At 43.5% G+C, this 21,507-nt stretch overlaps 1 protein-coding gene and 1 non-coding gene across 3 annotated transcripts; both read right to left on the bottom strand.

The window, feature by feature from the left end:
- Positions 1–228: 228 nt before the first annotated feature.
- On the bottom strand, positions 229–13,500 carry LOC142776621 (uncharacterized). Of its 2 annotated transcripts, XM_075880587.1 has the most exons (5): positions 11,137–13,500; positions 6,146–6,208; positions 3,908–3,996; positions 590–749; positions 229–492 (listed from the first exon to the last, which is right to left on the bottom strand). In XM_075880587.1, exons 4-5 carry the CDS (start codon positions 690–692, stop codon positions 230–232), a joined length of 366 nt encoding a protein of 121 aa, XP_075736702.1. In that variant the 5' UTR covers positions 693–749; positions 3,908–3,996; positions 6,146–6,208; positions 11,137–13,500; the 3' UTR covers position 229. The 2 variants fall into 2 exon arrangements, with proteins under 2 accessions (XP_075736702.1, XP_075736703.1); XM_075880588.1 differs by lacking the exon at positions 6,146–6,208.
- TRNAS-GCU (transfer RNA serine (anticodon GCU)) lies at positions 7,369–7,441 on the bottom strand. Its single transcript has one exon. It is a non-coding gene; the product is annotated as a tRNA-Ser (tRNA).
- Positions 13,501–21,507: the final 8,007 nt, after the last annotated feature.

The following is a 21,507-nucleotide window of genomic DNA, read 5'->3' on the forward strand; positions in this document are numbered from 1 at the left end:
CTTGCAATCCCCACATATGTCCCCCACATAGTAATTGAGAATATTCATAGTTCAGAGCATTTTTTGTAACTAAAACATGGTGATGGTGCTTCCGAATCAGCATAAGCTAGCCGAACAGTGCACCACCGACAGTCTGTAGACTATTTATTCTTTGTTTTTTTCATTTATTTGGTACAACAAAAAATGTATACATTGAAAAATATATATACACAACTAAAAAAGGCCCGCTCTACTGCAGGTCAGGTTGCGTTGGGGGCACAGTGACAGTGGTGCTGTCAAGGCCCTGGCTGCTGTGGCTGGGCAGGAAGCCAGCTGCCGCGAGCAGCCGATAATCTGCACTCTGAGAGTGGGGATCATCGGGCTGCTCCACAACAAATGCTTCTCTGAAGCGCCGCTTCCTGCCCCCACAGCGATCACCAGACCCTGGCAGCCAGCTCTTAATAAAGTCGAGGGCCTCCGCCTGGTCGCACCCTGCTTTTTGGCAGATGGCATCTGCATACAAGAACAAAAATACCATAGTACACATGAAGCACTGCAGTACAGAGAATACACAAGGGTACACACACATAAAACAATGAACAAGTCTAACCTGTCACTAATCTACAGAGCGTCAGGTTCACAAAGGCCCTTTTCCCTTTTCTGCCATGAAGGCTGTACAGCACTTGCACGTCATGTGCCAATACAGCCTTCATGGCATTCACACCAATTTCTCAGAGGCCACGTCCCCCAATCTGCAGGAGGTGCTTGCGCTGTAAAAAAATGCAAGAAGCATAGATGGGGTAAACGCAACAGCACATCGAAATGTTTTCATGATAAAAATCTGCAAGAAGAGGACACTGAAAACAACTTGAATTTCTGGGCATCACAAGATGTCATTGTTTTTTTACACGACCTTCAACTCACTTGACCTAAAATGGTTTCCACATCAGCCCTCTCACACTCACTGTGAGAACCTTTCAGAGTCCTTCTCTGAATGCAGTTTCGCTGTTATGAAATCAAATACAACACTGTTATAACCCTTAATAAATATTGATTCTAGCTATGAAATAGTATAATTACTTTGTACAGTGCTCAAATTCCAATACACGTTTCTTCGAGGTTACAATGTTTTTGCCTGAATGTTGACCAGGAGTAGCTTCTACAGGTGAAAAAGATAAAATATGTGGAATTAAAAAAGAAGCTTGGACATGTTTTTAATCAATGCATTGTAAGCAGAGCACAGCAAGATAAATGAACATGATCAAGGCGTACTAAGAGGCAACCTTAGAGCGACCAAATCTTGGTCATAGATGAAACTGATAGAAAAATACAGGTCGCACTAGATGGTCGCACCATTTGCTGTTTATATTTTTCTGTGATAGCCAACAAAGAGGCATGTCGCTATAGAAATCGCATCACAATAAACAAAGGTGCATTTTTCTTCACACTGCGAAATTGGGTGCATGTTAGATTTTTAAAAAAGTAAGAAATCGGCTAACACAAGGCAGGGTGAACTGTAGCTTAAAGTAGAGAGAGCCGCAGCGGACACGAAATAGGGTGATAAATGAACAAAATTACTGAATGTCTGTTTTAAGCAAGCTATTGCTAGTCACTGCCCATCAAACACACGATGCCGCCTACATCGTCTGCTAGCTTAGGACAGTTCACTCGGACTTCACAGACTATAGTAAATACTGTCGAATCTCATTAATTCCAACACACTTAATTCGAACTGACGCTGTGGTCCTATCAAAGCTATACCGCGCTCCGAAAATGCTCTCAGCACCCCGCCCAATCCTGCGGTGGCACTTCAGACACCTCATCGCTGTGCTTGAAGAATAAAATGAAGAAAAGGAAAGAAAAGACTGCGGTTGAATGTTTGCCAAATGCCAATCTGTGACATTCCTGTGCCACGCTTCGGCTTTTTCCGTCCCTGCCACGTAGAGACCCTTCTCCTCTTAACACTGCGCATGAAGAGAAAGAGGGGAAAAAAAGCTGTCGCAGAGAGTTGGCTCTCTCATCCGATCTGCAACGCGCCGGTGTCACGCTTCCCTGTTTTTCGTTCCTGCTACGTAGAGACTCTTCTCCTTTCAACACCGCGCATGAAGAGAGAGAAAAAAAAAAGCTGCCGCGGAGTGTTTCTCTCTCGAATGCCGATCTGCTTTTCTCCAGGTGGAGACGCTCCTCCATTCTCATCATGTGCTGGCCACGCTCCGGCTGCAGCGCAGATGGTAACAGTGGAAACACAGTTGTCTTCGAAGAGTGTTAGCACTGGACATTGCCGCGCGCAACTTCTTTTGCCAGGAGAATACTGAAGCCGAAGTACAAATGCTTTGCAAACTGCACGCAAAACTTGTTGACTCGTTGCAAGGCCAACGTGTACAGACATGTATTGACTACTTTAATTATAGACGGATGTCCTGTAATTTGTGAATAAAACTTCTCCATGCACATGCATCACTGCATGGTGAGCCCTCCGCTCATTTACCGTATTTACTCTATTCTACGGCGCCCTCGATTGTAACGCGCGCCCGATTTCCACGACAAAAAAAAAAAACTAAGACATCGGTTGCAACGCGCACCCTTTGTTCTCGTTGGCCCGCTTGATCACACCACTCGCGAAAACGACTCTTTTTGAGAGCGTATTCCGTTTAAATGTGAAGTACGGGGGAAGCTTATGCCTATCTGGCGTGCAACAGAGCATTGCTGTCACTCTAGTTTTACCGTGGCCCGATGTCAGTACACAAACTTGCTCCGCCCCCTTCTCCTAGACGGTTGTGGTGCCAGGCATGTCGAAGTAAAGAGGCGTGTGATCGGCATTCCCGATTTGCCCAAGCAGGTAGCCGTTGTTGTACCGCAAGTTTAGGAGGAACCTCTGAAGACTCTGAAGCTTTTCTTTGTACTTTTCCGGCAACTTCCGGCATATGCCCGTTCGCCTTCGGAGGGAAAAGCCTTTTCTCTTCATAAAGTTCGTTAGCCAGCACCTGCTCGCTTTAAAATGGCTCTGCATTAGCCCTTTTTCTAAGGCTAACTGCATAGCCTGCACTTGGAGCAGTTCTGTCGTCACGGGCCGCTGTGCCGCTCACTGCTTAATCACATACTCGCCGAGCAGCTCTTCAATTTGAAGAAACCGACCCTGCTGTGGTCCACTGAAGCCTTTGCGTGAATCTTTGCTGTCGACAATATTCTGCTTTTGTTTCCGCCAGTCCCGCACGCACGTTTCGGGAACTCCGAATGACCGCGATGCGGCCCGATTTCTGTCCGTTCCGGCACATGCGACGACTTTTCTTTTAGAAGCAGCATTGTGGTGCACTCGTCGAGTTTTTGGAGTCGGCCCTACCATGCCGTCGATGCTAATGTACTACAAGATGACGAACTCCTCAGCACACGTATGAAGTGCCGCGCATGGGAAACACATAGGCAGAAATGACCGACGCGCCATGCCGACGCTCGTAGGGGGCGGCCATTTTGTAAGTGGCGATGGCAATAGAATGACCATATTCATTTTTTTTTTCGTACTCGATTCTAACGCACATGCGATTTATGAACTCTCTTAACCGGAAAAGGGTGCGTGTTAGATTCAAGTAATTACGGTAACTTTCATTATTTTGAACTTCTTTTAATTTGAACAAATTTTCTGGCCTCTTTGAGTACGAATTATTCATATTCGACTGTAGTACAGTGGCTCATGAGATAACCTGACTAGTTTGTTTCCCGAAACACAGTATCTTAAAGCAGTACTAAATTTCTGCATGTTACCTAGGCATATTAAAAATCAAGAAATATACACCAAAGCCGCTGCCACAGCTTTACTCTGCACAGCTGCCTCTGCTGCCTCCACTTCTCCAATTGTACCAGCAGGCAGCCGGGGAAGGTCAGAGGGGCGCTGTGCTGGCTGGGCGTGCTGAGGCACGGACAAGAGCCGTACCTCGTGCTTCAGCTGTCGCACCTCCTGCAGAACCTCTCTTTGTTGCTGCCGGATGCCAAGTTGGATCCGCAGGATCCGTAGCAATAGAGCTGAAACATACAAGAGTACATACCCAATTTACTCGCACAATTTGCATCCTCACATAATTTGCTCACCAGTATAATTAGCCAGCCTGCTTTACTACAAGAAACTTTTTGCTCGCATACTTTGCCCTCCCCAACCAGCCCGAGCCACCTTGCCAGCACACACAGACACATTTGACTTCATGATGCTCTGGTCAGGCACATCTCTTGTGGAGCAGGCGAGTGCAGTCTTACACAAAATGGACTGAGTGCAAGGTCCCTTCTTCCATGAACTTTTATGCTTTCCCTAGAATATCAAACTTGAAAACCGAAACCTGTTTATGTGTAGTCCGAAATGCCTAAAGGTTTGCCTCCTATTTTCCCACCTCTTCCACGGCAAGAATGTATTCCCGAGACACAGCACAGATGTTGAACGCGTGCAAGGACCTGTCACATCAACTAGATGAGGCAGGTTTTCGCACTCATTTTTTTTTTCGGTTTCGCCATCTGGCCATTGCGTTTTTACCGTTCCTTGTGATAGGCTACAATAATTATATACGAGGCAGATTGCTGTTATAAAGCTTACCGAAGAAAACTGAAACCGTGCTACCGCTAAGCACATCAGCGTGGAGTTCTTCGACATGCAATATTCAGTATGGGAGCCAGCAGAAGAGTGCGTTGAATAAGACTTAGCATAGAAGCTTGGGTGTGTTGGTTAGATATCGGAGGGAACACAACGCAATAGAAGACTGGGACAAGGAATGGACACACACACACATGAAGGGCGACACACACAGCACTGTGTTGGCATCGCGCTTCCTTGTCTGCATCTTACTTTACGTTGGGTTCCCGACAATTATTGGAGAGTACTTATGTTCTCTGGTATAACCCTGTCGTGGGAACTGGTTTTTGTGAGCACTGTTCGGAAGAACTTCAACAAAATGGGGGCATTTGAACAGGCTTAGCAAACAAATGACAATACGCTTTGAGACAGCTGTGACAGCGCCTGCAACATATATTCCCAGTTGAGCTTTTAGGCCAGCGATTCCTACTAGCTTCGCACATGACCGGATTGACAAAAAAAGTACACATAATACGCGAGTATATACCGCATTTGACTCCGTAGCTTTGATGAACCAGGCAGATACACAAATGTATCCAAAACTCCATTGATTCTGTTGCAAAATTATTCAGCAAACAAATTGCGATGTTATCCATGTTACTATACGATTGTGGCACTTTACCATTGCAGCTTTCCAGGAGGTACACATAGTGCAGCGTTAGTTCACCACTCGCAGTTAATTGTATGCAGTAGGTTGCTCACAGCAACTGACTGCATGCAATGGTGAACATCCTGCATGCTTGCACCGCTGTTTCAGCATGCTGGCTGCTTCCCATACAGCTATCAATTGATGTTCACAAAATTGGGAAGATGAAGAAAGACTACACAGTGCCCTCTGGCCACCCTATACTCCAAACCTCCAGCCAACAAACAAACAAAAGAAACAGAAGTATGCAAATGAATATTATTCCTAATGCAGCTGGAATGGAGTGTAGTTTTGACCGATTCTGTGTGTTAAGTCAATATGGAGTGAGTTAACTCCATAAAGTAGCTTTTCTCATAACAGTGTTCACTCTATTGTAACATAAGGAGTGACTTCATAGCATCTGGAAGGAAAAATAGAATCTTCAGTATTTGATAGAAATGTGAGGCTCTACCTTAAAACAACAATAATCTGGAAAAAGAACTCATTACATTCGAAAAAAAAAAGGTAGCACAGTTAATCCTCTTTACAAGAGACACTGATGTAACAGACAAACGGCGATAAGAGGCACCAGTGTGCAGGCTGACATTTGGCCCATCATGCATCAGGCACTCCGTAGATGCGCCTGTGCAGCCGGGAGCCCTGCAGTCAAGCATGCTGAGCAAGACTGTTGACCACTGTACAATGACACATTGCCACAAATTTTCAAAACTTCATTTCACAGACTTCTGCAAAAGCTTCTTACACTCTTGCATAATTTTTGCACAAGCTTCTCTCATTCTTGCGTGATTTTCGTCAGAACATATAAGTGTTGGAAGTTGTATGTCCCCAAAAACTTGCACAATACAAATAACATACATTAAAGTCTATCACTTAATACGTGCATAGTGTAACAATGAAAGGAAACTCACGCATGGTTTGCTCCGAGCCTTCCCCGTGCGGTGCCTCCTTGAGCCTTGGAGAGCACTGTACAGCTAGAGCAAAGTAGCATCATTCCAGTGTTAATGGCAGGTTAACAAGACAACAAAACTAACCCCCATATTCATAAACGCTCCCCGACTCGACTTGACAGAGTTGAGCACTGTGCCGCTGCTCGTTTGAAAGCGACGTTACGCTACTCGAGAATCACAGCAGATTATTGCTGACATGCAGCAATTTTCTCTGCTTAGAGACGGCGCTCCCATCAGCCATCTCAAGTGAAGGTGAAGCGTTGAGTGGAGGGACGTTCTAGAATACGGGGGTAAGATCGGTTGCAAGAACACTACAATAGACACACTTAATTTTTACACTTTATCTATATTGTACAGCTACACACATTCTGCATCCTTATAATGCAACATATACATACAGGCTTATAAAGTAAACACTGTAGGCTGCTCAAATAACAACTACACAAAAAAATTACCCAAAAGTGGCCATGCGCAAAGTACTTTTATTTGAAACTCACAAAACTTTTGCGGTGATGGAGAATAAATAAGACAGGTTACGCTTGGAGGCACATGAGACCTTCGCAGCTTTCATAAAGTACAAAAAACAATATGGTATGTGTGTGTGTATGTACGCATGAAGCTTCAGCCTTTACATACGGTTTCTCGAAAGAATCGACCATGAATTTTATGGCACCTGTGTCCTTCAGCGCAATTGAAAGCCTGCTGATCAGTGTGTGCAATTGTGGAATAGTTACATGGAAAATGGCGTGAAACACCTAAAATCAAATTTTTCTAGCTAGGAAATATGCAGCTGTGTATACACAACACATGCTGCAAACAGTGGGAGGTGACCACAAGAGTGATTTGAGTGTAAGCAGCAGTATTCCGCATTCATGCACCCCGCCATTTTGAACTGTTGCCCAAAAGCAGCACCACTTCAGCGTGCTACTTTTTTTTTACATCATAAACAGCACAGAATACAGCGAGGATGAAAACAACATATGCAATTAAATTTTGAGCACTATTTATGGTGCGCATGATTGATTGATTGATATGTGGGGTTTAACGTCCCAAAACCACTATATGATTATGATAGACGCCGTAGTGGAGGGCTCCGGAAATTTAGACCACTTGGGGTTCTTTAACGTGCACCTAAATCTGAGCACACGGGCCTACAACATTCCCGCCTCCATCGGAAATGCAGCCGCCGCAGGCGGGATTCGAACCCGCGCCCTGCGGGTCAGCAGCCGAGTACCTTAGCCACTAGACCACCGCGGCGGGGATGGTGCGCATGAAAAAAAAAGGCCTTTGTACAACGACGAATTCATAATTTGCCTTCACGGACCTTCTGTTAGGCTGCACCACATACAAATTTTTGTGGCTTTCAAAAGAGATTTGAAAAAAAAATAATAACCGTGTTTACTCTCGTCATGAGCGCACTCACTAAGTCACCCTCATTTCAGACGCCAAATATTTGAATTTTTTTTCTTCCACATATTAAACACACACCTTACGTTCATCCGCTGAAGTCCCACGGGCTCCCCCCCCCCTTTGCCGCCTTCGCTCGCTGCCACGTGCTATTTTATTTTTGTTTCTATTTGTTCACAGAACGTCCCCTGTCTTTTTTAATTATCTCTTGTAACATATGTGGCATTATCTTGTTCCCGAGGTGCCACAGGTGCTCTGCTATGTAGATGCACCATTAAACTAGTATTTTTGATCAACTGTGCATTTCTGATGTTTACCTTGCAAGTACGTAAAACTGGCATGCTTCTTGATCTACGATACACATGTGGCTTGTCTCACTTTGAAGGAAAAGTTAGCGTACAATGGTGTAAATGCTTAGAATTTGAAATATTGATGCAGCAGCACACCGGAGATGATCATAGGGTAAAGAAACAAGTGCTGCCTTATTACTGGCAAGTTGTCACTTATATGTACAAATAAATTTTGCGAGCTAAAAAAAGTACAAAAGCACAGCGAGGCTATGATGTGGTTCAACCTGTGGATTCGCTTCATTTATCAGGCCATATGATGAAGCTTCCTTTGGTAAAACTGCTCAGATAAGAAAAAAAGTTTGCTGTCCAATACAGCAACTATACATAGTGTGCACGTGCATCTCGCAGCGCCTTTTCGTCCCTTCCGAAATGCGCCACCAACATGCCCGGGCACCAACCGAATCTATCGCCTACAACTGCCATGTTGTCTCCTCGTGCTTGCAACCGTTTAGTTTTGCCTCACGATGCAAGTTTGAGAAATTATGAGCTGCTAGTGAGGCAAGTTGATTTAGTAGTCCACGCAGAGGGAGCAGAGCTTAGGGTGTTTCTTCGCTGAAAGTTATAACCTGAAATTGAGAACGCACATTCCGATTTTCCTAAAAGTACCAGCGTATTTGGCTGGTGCAGATTAACAAAAGTTACTTGAAGAAACTTTGCAATATTTGCATCTTCAGGTGCAACTTCATTACGGGTAAGTGGCATAGCCAAGTATTTACCTCCAAACAGATATAGCTTACCAAGATACTGTACATACAAACTTGTCCGCAGTTAAAATCATGATGGCGAGGAAGGCGGTTAAAATTGTGATGGCGATCGCGGAGATTTGGTATTGCATTGAAAAAACTATAAAGAATGGGAAACAATATTAGTACACTTTGAAGTATAGCCAATTGGGCGTCAGGATTTTTTTTAATTAGTCAATTAATTCTATACACGGTCTCTATCATGTTCAGTGACTCCACTGTACATTAGCGTACAACAAAAGCAAAATACAATGTGAAAAGTGTGTTAAAGCATGCGCGAAAAATATAGTGATGACTGGCATTACCGCGGCACACACCACGCAAAGTCGCTATCTGCCTTGTATAATATTTTCCTCGACTATTTCCACAAATTGCAATCAAAGAGGCAGCTCAACATCAGCACTGTTTAAAACACCTGGGGGGGGGGCGCATTGCTACTTTGGTGGCGTAGGCCGTGACAATATATTCATAATATTATATCTCTTGTAAACTTGCCTAGCTCTGCACGACTAGTTTTTGATGGGAGCAGCAGCGCTTCGCACATCCACTCTTAAAATTGCGGCTCGAGAGATTTTGAGCTTTCACTTGTTTTTGGGCCAGGCAATTTGTAGTGAAAGCAAGATAATAGGCCCTCATAGGTTGTGGCGGGCAGCCGGTGTACGCCGTGGCTGGTGTATGTGTTGCACATCTTGATTATCTGGTCTTGTATCGAGTGAACGAGCGAGGCCTTCCTAATCCAATGAGCTCGTTAAAGTAAGACAACAAAAAACCACAATGCTTCCACATCGTTCACAGCAACAGATGACGAGCCCCCAACAAACCGCACTGCAGCACGTGAACTGCCGTAGGTACCCAGAGAGTTACCCGGGCATGGCGGGAGAGGGCGACAACGGCAGAAGTGACATCACAAGAACACTATGTATAAAGGGGACATTTAAAGACTTTTTTCCCATTTTTAAACTTCGTGCACTGTTCTGTCACAATTTATAGCTCAGAATAGTTGTATTTTGAAAAGGGCACTAATTCATAAGCCCAATGGTTCAAGGATGAGTGCATTTAGGGGGCCCATTCTACGTTTTACTTATGCCCTTCAAGAACTTGCTTACAGGGCCAAAGTCCTGTTTCAGAAAGAACACGCTAGTGCGTGGCCAGCAGTCCGTCAAGCATTAGTGCTGGTGAGATTTGGAAATGCAGCGCATGAGCATCCTCATCTGCTACTTCTCTGCTCATGATCTCGGGGCTTACTTGCGAGGCACGGTCCTTCGCACTTTTCATTTTCACACTGTAAATCAACTGATACCAACTCTGCCTTCCATTATTTAATCAACCAATATTTCAAGGTCACGAGGACGAGCTTAGAATGTTTGCTACATCAGACCTGAACAGCAATTTGAGTCATCGAAACTTGCTAGTTGCAGCGAGCATTATGCAAAAAATATGATGTGCTTTACGGTGACAACTTGCAAAACACTGCAGCAACGATTAAAATCATGCATTTTTTGTGCTCACAGGAAATCCCTGAAGCAGGAGGCACTGGGCTACATAAATTGCGCAGCTAAAATACGGATGCGCTTTCCAATGCTGTCATGCGTACAGGCGGAGAAATCGCAGACAAAACTGGGCGCACCCCGATTCTATGCGCATGCGTACCATTCACAAGCCTCGCTGCCAGTTAGCACCACATGGCTCACTGTCCATGAGCTCGCTTGTTTCCTGTAACAGTGGACCATACGGTACACCTATTTAAAAACGAGGATAGAATGTATATAATGCAGCATCTGATGAGGCCATGACGATGTGTTGCTGATGAAATCTGGAACTCTAGTTAGTACCCTTATTGTTAACCAGCCGACCGACTAGCAAAAAGATTTGCGACTGAAATGATGGCATCTACACCTGCCCTTAAAGGGACACTGAACAAAGTTTTTGCCGCCGAGATTTTCAGCCAAAGCAAAAGATTGGGCCATGAAATTCATAGACAATAATAATTTCAAGCAGAAACTACGAAAAAATACTGAATTTAATGAGCCTTTTACAAAATGCCGCGTCTAGCTCTTAGACACGGCGTTTTCTAAAAGGTCACGACATTTATTTTTCAAGTTTTTTTTGTTATTCAAGACAAATCTACGGTGCATTGTTCACAGAAAACAAAATTGCCTCGGTAAGATTTCTTCGCGAGCAGCTTACTAATTTTAAGGCAGGCGCGTTGATTCGTGAACTGAAGGAAGCGAGTGATCGATCTTGCCTGCTAGTGGCTAGGCGACAAAGGCTTTACGTCATGTCCTGGTGTAGCTAAGTCACGCAAATGGAGCAGAAAATGTGCATTATCATTTATTTCACCTAAATATCACACGTATGTGACTTATTGCCGGTGACAGGTGATCAGGATGAAGTCGACAAGTTGCAAATCTGAACAAGAATTCACTTGAATGAAAAACCAACCTATACTCACGTGCACGGTGAAGTCGAACACGTCGTCCGTCAATGTTGTCGCTGATGCCCGAAGGAAAAGAGAAGAGGACAAGCGACGGGGTCGTCTCTTCCTATAAAGTCGGCGGAACTGCCAGAACGGCCAACACAAAAGGCATCGGGTTGACATTCTTCCATCTGGGTATCAGTCGCTCCACCCGGGCATGCAGCTGCTACTGGTTCTACTACTATCCTCTTCCCGACATTTCAGTGTTGCTGCCTCCTCCGTGGTTGCTGCCATACTCGCGAACCTTTTTAAATTAAAGCACGCAATCATGTATTATCGTGCGCCATACTAAACTTAAAAACAGTGCGCCGGTACATGAGATCACGAAGCGCGGTCCACGCCATCACAAGAGCAATTAGAGAAATGAAACAAAGAAAACAAAAATGTATAAAATATTTTGTCTCAATACGATTCGCAATTCAGTTTCCTGCAGCGGCTTTTGGCTCTGTATGAACGGCCAAGCCAGTGCCAAGCCAAGCTTGCGTCCCTGATCAGCTGTTTGTTTCCATCAAGAATTCAACAGTGAACTGGCAACTTGTTTAGATGATATTGCTAAAGGGCTTGAAATTGAATATTTCTCTACGTACTACTGCTGTACTTTTCCTCTCTGTTTCCTGATCACAGTGATGAGATTGAGGGCGTTACAATTTAGAAAACAGCAAGTGCAGCTCAAACGTTGCTAGTATCGCTGTTTCGGTAATAAAATGTTACAAGAAGTTTGCCCCGCGACCTGCTTGCCGTGTTCGTGCACCCAGTAGAAATTTACGGTGCCGCGTTTGAAAGAGTTGAATAAAATTACAATATTACGAAAGGAAGGCTCTGAAGCAACATCGCATTTTATCAGGCCTACACCTCCCACACCTAGACGAGTTAAACTCGTCGATATTATCTTGCAAAGCTGTGTATAATATTTAAAACACATTATTTAGCCCACGATGAATTGTTCTCTCGTGTGGATTCTCTATTTGACACTGTCATGTTAACTTACAAAGGCAACTTTCCATATTTAGTCTCTTTAGATGTTGCAAAAGCTTGACACGTGGTGTGTATGCCATACTGATAATTCTCCTCGTAACCTGGGTCCGCCTCTTTAAACAGCGTCGCATTTTATTGTTCGCAATTGTGTTTGTTTTATACTGTAAGCCAGCTGTGTGATTTCATCAATATTCACGAGTGTTCCCTGGCTATGCAAACACGTGCGTCTTATTTGGTGCGGTGCACGTTTGTATGTAGCAAAAAATGTCATTTCGTCAGCGTGTGTCTGCATACACTTGCATGCCCTGCAGTACGTGTACATAATTAATGCAGTAAGGACTGCAATGCATATATCCCTGCATGGGACATATATTCCATGCACCCTCAGAGAAATGTTGTTTGTTATGAGCCTACTGTTTATCATTACATTTTTTTTTCGTTAAAGTTTCATCTCCATATAAAGCAGCTGTATACAGGCACGAGCTTCAGCAGCTTCCTCTTTGTTCCATTTTAAATAAAAACACCAAGCCTACCCGAATCAATGATCTGTTTGCTATCATTACTGTTATGTGTTCTACGATGTACACAAGGACAGTAGTATACAAAAAATAGGGAGGGAATTGAATGCCCTGCCTGCACGGCTGCGCCGTTTCACAAGATCAGGCGCTGCGCTGTGAAGCTTCCTACCGGCCTGCAGAAATTCAAAGGAGCGTACGATAGCGTGGTTCAAGAGGACTTGTGGGGAATACTAGACACACTGGGTGTAAAAGATGGAGTCACTAATCGTTTAAAGGAAATCTATAAAACTAACAAGGTAGTTAAAAAGTGGGAAAAACAGGTATCCAAGCCCACAGTGGTGAAACGTGAACTTAGGCAGGCGTGCCCACTGTCACCCTTCTTATTCATGATGTACCTACAAGGATTAGAGGCCAAATTAGAGGCAAGGGGACTTGGCTTCAACCTCTCTTTAGTCAAACAAGGAAAACTCATTGATCAGGCACTACCAGCATTAATCTACACAGATGATATAGTGCTGATGGCCGACAACAAGGAAGATTTGCAGAGGTTCATGGACATCTGCGGTAATGAGGGAAATAGGTTAGATTTTAGATTCAGTTAGGAAAAATCAGTAGTCATGATTTTTAATGATAACAAAGGTAGTGAGCTTAGAATACAGGAAGTCACGCTAGAGATAACAGATAAATACAAATAACTGGGCGTATGGATAAGCAATGGGACCGAGTACCGGAGGGAACACGAAATATGCGTGACGACTAAAGATAACAGGAATGCAGCCGTGATGAATAATAGGGCACTGTGGAATTACAATAGGTATAATGTTGTGAGAGGAATATGGAAAGGGGTCATGGTTCCTGGGCTGACGTTCGGCAACGCGGTCTTGTGCATGAGATCAGAAGTTCAAGCAAGATTAGAAATTAAGCAACGTGGAATAGGTAGGCTTGCTTTAGGAGCTCACGGGAACACACCAAATCAGGGGGTACAAGGTTATATGGAATGGACATCATTTGAGGGCAGGGAAGCTAGCAGAAAGATAAAATTTGAGAAGCGATTGAGAGAAATGGGGGAAGAGCATTGGGCTAGGAAGGTTTTCAGCTACTTGTACATGAAAAATGTCGATACAAAATGGAGGAAGCGAACCAGGAAGTTGACTGGTAAATACTTAGAAAACAGCAAGTGGCCAAACCAGAAAGAACTATCGGTTAAAAAGGAACTGCAGGAAACGGAGACTGACATGTGGAGAATTGGCATGATTAAGAAGTCCGCACTAGAGATCTATCGAACTTTTAAGCAGGAAATTGCCAAAGAAAGAATCTATGATAATACTCAGGGTAGTTCTCTACTGTTTGAGGCCAGAACGGGAGTATTGCGAACCAAGACATATCGGGCCAAATATGAAGAGGTAGACACAATATGCAGTGCGTGCGAAGAGAAAGAAAAAACTGCCGAACACTTGACAATGCTCTGTAAAGGGCTTCACCTTATAGTTCAAGATGGTGGCGCAGAGGTTTTCAAAGCACTGGTGTTTAGGGACTGGGAGGGCAAAATAGACTTTAAGCGGGTAGACTTAACTAGAAGGAGGTTATCTGATTGGTGGTTAAAGTCAAGGCACGATTGAAAATTAAACCCTTCACTTCAAAGTACCCGTCCAACTTTACTATTTAAAGGGGAAAAAAATCTAGTGGTTAGTTCACTAAGCATTACGGCTAGGTGACGTTAGCCGCCGCCCGATCTAAAGGGTACAGCCACATCCATCCATCCATCCAGCCAAGAATATGCTCTCTGGCCTCTGGCTTGTTGCTCCAGGCCTAGTCAGGTAGAATTTCTGGCCTCACCGTTGAATTGTTTGCTCGGGTTGTGGCTTGCAAACAATGCGGTTTTGGGCTTCGTATCATCTAGTTCCGTCATCATGTCCTCCAAGTGGAGGACATGTCGCAGTGTGAGGAGGGAGTACGACAAGGTGCTAATAGAATGAGCTATCAGTCTTACCAGGCAGGCGGTTGAGAGCGCACCGAGGCAGCTGACACCCACCAGCACTATCCGCTTCCTGTATAATACAGGCTAGGGAATTATAGAAACACAGAGCAGAAATCAACTCTTGTGCCTCTCTCATGCACTCACAAGGTGGAACCTGCTTCGAACACTGAGGACCGAGCTAAGCAACACCATGCGTGACGATAAATCATGGTCTCCTATTGCAGTAATGGTTAAGGCACGCATGAAACTTAAACCAATGTCACGCAAGATGAATTCACAACACCATCGAAGTGAACCCAAGGCACGTGCTGATTATTATGTACGGTACTAGCGCTAAATTCATGCAGACGTTTAGTTGGCGCTGCAGTAGGCCTAGTTGAAGGAATGGCCACAGCTACTGCTGTGATGGAGAACGGGCTCATTAACATCTTCATGTAGATTAAAACGGCTTACCCCGAAATGGCTGGGAGTGTCACGCTATCCCTAGCAGTGGCACATGCAGTTGCATATTTAACGATTACAGAAATGGCGTACCGATTTCCAAAGCACCTATATACTTCCGTCAAGGCGTAGCACCAAACACTTTATCGCACATTTCGGGAAACATTCCTTTTTCTCCCAATCTGGTGGCTAGGCATGACTACGCCCAAGAATAAGCATGTTATTATGTATGTCGGAGGTATTTTCATCTGATCCCTGAAAAATTATTTCCCTAAACCCATGGAAAAAAAAGAAAATGGAATTCACACCTGTCATCACATTGCACCCCATCACAGGAATGGGATCAGATTGGCCTGGCGCTCAATACTCCCTTACGCTTAATCAGAGCTCGGTCTGGCACCAGCTCCAGACAAAACCATTTATAATCTCCTGTCTGGCACATCTGTTTTACTCTGCTCTCTCTCAACCAGAGTGCACCACCTGTGGTTTACCCCTGGTGGATCTTTTTCACTGTTTGTGAATTGTACACAAAGCCCTTACTGGTAGATCCTATTCCCAATTCTTCACTATTCTCACGGGAGGCCACTCTTTGGGCAGCTTACATCACGACATGTGCGTTTCATGATGTCAGTGCCGTCTTTTTCAGAGTCGGCGCAGTCTTTTCTTTCTCTTTTGCTCCTTCTCTGTCCTGTGTTTCTGGTGTTGCGCTGCAAACAAGTGAAGATGTTAAAGAACACCAGATGTTCACAATTTGCTTCTCATTAATATATCATGGTTTTGGGAATTAAAACCCAAGATATATTGAAAGAAGATGCATGAAAAGGGAAGGGTGATATTGGAAACTGGCAAAAAAGGGATGACAGACTTCTTAAGCTATGCTGCCATTGAGATTTTCAGCTGTTCACGCAATTCTCACACGTGGCTTTGATGCAGCTGTGCACATATCACACAAGCATGCTGACTGTACAGTTAGTATAACTGCAACCTTCATGTACCCAGCCTTCATGTACCCTCTATGACATTTCAGAACATCTGAGTCACTGTTAGCATCAAGTTATGTTCTTCATGCTGGGGAACCAGTGTGATGAGTTACCATTTCTACAGAATGAAGCCCTGTCTACCTGGAACAAGCTGCAATATATATAACTAAACGGCCCTTTTCAGGGCCAGTCAATCTCTGTCCGGCTTGGATGCACCAACTGATTCCCTTTATCATCAACCCTCAATAAACCTAGCAAATGTTTGTACATGTGCAAGCAGTGTCATTCAATATCTTAGGAAATGCTTGTGAAGCAATTTCAAGGAGAATCGTTTTTCTGATCTCATAGTGAGGCATTAGGAACACCTTAGTCACACCAAATGCCATTATTCAATGAGAGGAACAAGAGAAATATTTCACTGGGAACTATGAAGTAAACAAAAAAACAAATGTTTTCAGATACTGCGAGATCATTTCATAAAAAAGCTCAGAAGTTGCTATGTGTGGCCACATTTAATCTGTGCAAGCATCGTGTGGTTACAAAATTCTGTACCAAACATAGGTTCAGCTTTCTGGAATAGACCGCGCTGCACAAGCTAGCTCAGTGCATGCACTTCTGTACCCTGCCAGTGAATATTTTTACCACCAGTATGTTGTAACGTGAAGTGAAATGGTGATTGCATACTAGGGCGCGTCCTGCAGGACCCCAATAAAGTTGTTTCACTTGATCGGTTGGTGTGCTGTAAGCAGAACATTTCCAAGAAAAATCGTATAGTTTGGAGAAGGACTTAAGCAAGGAAAGGTGTAGATAAAATACTGGATTCACTGGCATTATCCTCACTAAGTATAACATTGTTTTTCTGGTGAAGCTTTGTGTCTGAACAGCGAGCAGGATAAGCTGGTAAAAACATGAAAAATGGGAAGTCTAGCACAGCAATCTGTGCAGTACTGCTCATTTCATGGAGCATTAATTTCACAGGCTTTGCTCATTGTTAGCGTTAAGCCTATATTATGTCCACTGCAGGGTGGAAGCCCAATCAATGTTCCCTGTCCTGTATGAGCCAATTTCATATTATGGCTGATAATTTCTCGATCTCATTGGAAATAATCACCTGCCACCCTCTGCTACATTTCATGTGTCCTAATATAAGTTAATTGACATTACTGACCTGTCATCCATCTTTTTTTCTCATTCCCAACTAATGCATTCATTTTTGATAAACTCTGCTTTCTTCCCATGTCTTAATATTATGCTAGCCTTTTTTCATTTTTCTGAAACATTATCTTTGCTCAGAAGCTAGAAGTTATCAGAAAGAACATAACGACATTCTACCTCCTGAGCATATGGCATCATCTATACAAAAATGTAATAAAAGTGAGAAAACATCCTATCTATATAAGAGGCCCTAAAATTATGCAGGAGGCAACAAATAAACTGGTATTTGTATAAAGACAGTGACAAAAACTTTCACTACTGTCACTTATTCTGATTCTTGGGACATCTTTTTTAGTACATCATAACACATAATTACACATTTACACAATTTACACAGAGGAATTGCCACCACGTGCATTGAGGCCACCCTTCTGAAGTAATGTGAGCACAAGGATGAGGTAAGCCTTAAAAACCAGATTATAAGACTGAAGGATGCTGGATATCCCAACAGCACCATCACACCCGTGTGCTAAACCCTCCTGCAGAAAGTCAAGTTAAACAAAACAGGACCAAAATAAAAACAGAATGACCAAAGATCTTTGCATGGTATACCGTACGTACATAAGGTGTTTCCCAATATAAAGAAAATAGTGAGCCGATATGATTTTATCTTGGTATTTGCCATCCCTTGCAAGTTTTCAAAAGTGTGTGTACTAAAAAGCAACAGGAATAGCCATTATTTCACCATTCGTCACGAGAATAGGTATACTGAATGCCAATATAATGTTGCGTATGAGATACTATTGACACGTGGAAACATAAACATAAGACAAACTGGGCAAATCCCCAATGTTTGAGCAAGACAGCATGCTTAAAATGTTAAGAATGGCTATGGTAGTCGCATGGCCATACACTGTAAAGAATGTAAGTGCAGTTCTATCTTTCATAAAACACTGTTTTTGAAAAAAGCAAGAACAAGAAATGAAAGAGAGACTGTGAAAGCATTTTCTTCTCAGGAAGGCCATGGATCAGTGCATCAGTATACCTTCACTCATCCATTCGGAGAGAGAGTATTCTTTTCTCAGTTAAGATTATATTATCATGGTCTCACATGTGTCGTTGTGCATGAGCACTGTTCTTGTACTCTGTAAAAAAGTGGGCGTAGTACCTTCAATAAAATTTAGTTGGCAGTCAGCGCTCTTTCCTGTTCTTTTTGTCTCTTCCTGAACTTCTCTCACTGTTACTAGAACACAACCACGATGAACCAACTTGCCCAGATTAAGCTATTGTTGACGAAAAGTCAGAGCATGAAAATACTTCAGGGGCTCAGAACCTCCTCACTACCCGTCTAGTTACGGCCTTGGTCTATGTGTTCCGAGAGTGAAGCACTAGTGGAGCTATCTAACTACCTAATGGTGAGGAGGGTTTGTGTATACTCGAGCTTGTTTCATGACATGGTGAGAGGTGGCAGGTTGTTGAAATAATATGCTGTGTGGGAGGTCAAGATTTCGATTGAGAACGCTGAGTATGAGCCAGTGACATTAGGCGTTCAAGACTTTTTGCGATATTCACTCTAGCATAGGACCTTGGTTGGTGGTTGATGTGTGCATTTGATCACATTGTAGTCTTCCATCATAATTTTTTTGCCACTTGGCGTAGACGCTCTTGTGTTGTAACAAAGTAATTAAGCATCCAGGTACAAGTATCTTCTGTCAGTGTTTCAATGAAGAGCTGAATATGAGTAATAGCTTCCATGGATACTTCTGGCATTGGTGTATGCACATTTATTTTGAAGTTCTCTTGCAAAAAAAGCATTAAAGGTATGTTTTTGTGACTTTTTAGTGTTGGCCAGAACTGCTGGTGTGTCCGAATGGCTCTTCGATTGGTTGTAGTGTTGTCTTGTTCAGGGCTACAGAGCTTTCAGTCTTTTTTTATATTTGCTTTCACAGGAATTCTCTTTGCATGCTTCTTCAGTACTTTGTATTATTCCTAAAGCATTGACTTCCAGATGTTGATTGTGGTGCTTTAATCTAGTGTTCAACTTCACGCTGGCTTCATTTGCACGCAAAGCAAGAACTCAGGAGTATGGTAACTTTTGCTATGGCTTTTCCCTTCTTCAGTCTACTGTATTTTTGCCTGTGTTGCCTAAGCGCTGACAGCCTCGTGCGACAGCTTTTTTTTGTGCACTCATTGTGTGCCAATGACTTATTTGCCTTCTCAGCTAAAGACTTTTTGTATTATAGGAGAAAGCTCTGTCTGTATTGCTTTTGTCATTTGCTGATGGTGTATCTTCAGTATCTTTTCTCAGTGTACACTATGCTTGAATGGAAGAGCAGCATGACTACCTTCAGCTGTTAGCAGGCTTTTAGCTGCTGTAATACTGATTGATGCTCCTTTCTCGGGCGTTCTATTTGGGATGGTTGGCATGTCATTGCTTCTTTTAAACTTTAAAACTGCAGGTGCGCCTTTTTCTGGTAACACCTGGTATATTTTTCCAGTGGTTATATATATATATATATATATATATATATATATATATATATATATATATATATATATATATATATATATATATATATATATATATATATAGGCAGGCATGGTGGTTGAGTGGCCGTAGCGTTGCATATAGTCTAGTAGATCCTCCGTGAGCGGTCACAACGTGGTTTATTTCGACGTTTCGGCCTAGAGTCTGGCCTTCATCAGGAATAAAGATACAGTTTGTCGGTGCTCAGCTTTATACAATCTCAAATCAGAGGGCAAGGTAAGAGAAGAAAGAAAAAAAAGAAAAGAAAAGAAAAGGAAAGAAAAAAAAGAAAAAAGATAAAAATAATATACGGTGAACGCCCCTCGGGTGCCCCCCTTCCACTTTTCCCTCCACTCCCCCCTATCTCTCTCCCCCCTCTCCCCTTCACCTTTCTGATGTCAGCGGTCTGTGTATGTTTCCGTTCACTAGCGCATTCCTCCCGATCAGACGGTCCCTCCTGGCACTGGCGGTTCGGTGTGGGGCAAAAAAGAGCTTTTCAGGAAGTCCTAAGCCTTTAACTGCTCGGGGTCCCGTAAACAATTCGTCGTAGAAGGACGGGGGCCGCGTATTGTGGCAGAGGCTGCTCAGCGGGCATTTTAGGAAGTTCTAAGCCTCTAACTACTCCGCGCCCTGTCAACATTTCGTCGTAAAAATAGGGGTGCCCCGTATTGCGGTAGGCTGTGCAAGCGCGTGCAATGCGAATTCCTGGCCCGCTTCTAAATTACGCGTGTCGTGGGGGCCTCCCGGCTGTGCACATGGTTGCTGTTGGGCATGTCGTGCATGGCACAATTGATTGGGTAGTAAAATAAAACAGAAAACAGACGACAGCTGCACTTAGGAAGAGTAGTTACACTTGGAATTGTTTTAGGTTGTCCAGTGCCCTTCGCAGCTGCAGTGCCGTGAACTCAGTTACTATTTTCATCGTTGCCGTTATTGTTTTCTAATGCTTTAATTGCTGCAAGTGTACCAGGATTCTCATTTATTCCTCTATCGAGGGTGTTAAATCGGTGGATAAGGTCTCCGAGACCTCGACAACTTCGCTCGAAGCTTAAGGTGGCGCGAATATTTCTTAGATAGGCCTTCTAACCACAAAACAATTCACCGTCGTAAATCAAATGATTGGACACCGAACAGTAATCGATACAAGTGCTTGGACCTTTATATCACCGCAGTACAGAAAGATATAGTACACGAATACCACAGACAGAAAGGAAACCGAGAAAACTTGACCAAATCTGAAAAAATAAGCATGAAAAATTTGGCATCTAGGACAGACATAACAATAAAACCCGCTGACAAAGGAGGAGCAATTGTAGTCCTTAATACAACCAACTACCTACAAGAAGCATACCGCCAACTAGACGACTCAAGATTTTACGAACGCCTCCCAGGTGATCCGACAGACGAATACAAACGTATCGTATCAACAGAACTAAAGAAACTGTTGGACGCAGAAAAGATAACCAACACTGACCACAAACTGATGCAAGCAGCATACCCTCGTCCAGGTCGCTTCTACATCCTCCCAAAAATCCATAAACCCGGTAACCCAGGTCGACCAATCATATCAGGCATCGGTACAATAACTGAACCTATATCAGGGTACGTGGACAAACTAATAAGCCACATTCCATGCACCCTCGCGTCGTACATAAAAGACACCACACATTTTCTTCGAGACATTGCGGGTATCTGTGTGCCGAAAAACTCGTACTTGGTTACCCTTGATGTCTCTTCATTATATACAAATATTCCTCACGATGACGGCATAGC

The sequence above is a fragment of the Rhipicephalus microplus genome, chromosome X, assembly GCF_043290135.1.
Source record: "Rhipicephalus microplus isolate Deutch F79 chromosome X, USDA_Rmic, whole genome shotgun sequence".
Taxonomy (NCBI): domain Eukaryota; kingdom Metazoa; phylum Arthropoda; class Arachnida; order Ixodida; family Ixodidae; genus Rhipicephalus; species Rhipicephalus microplus.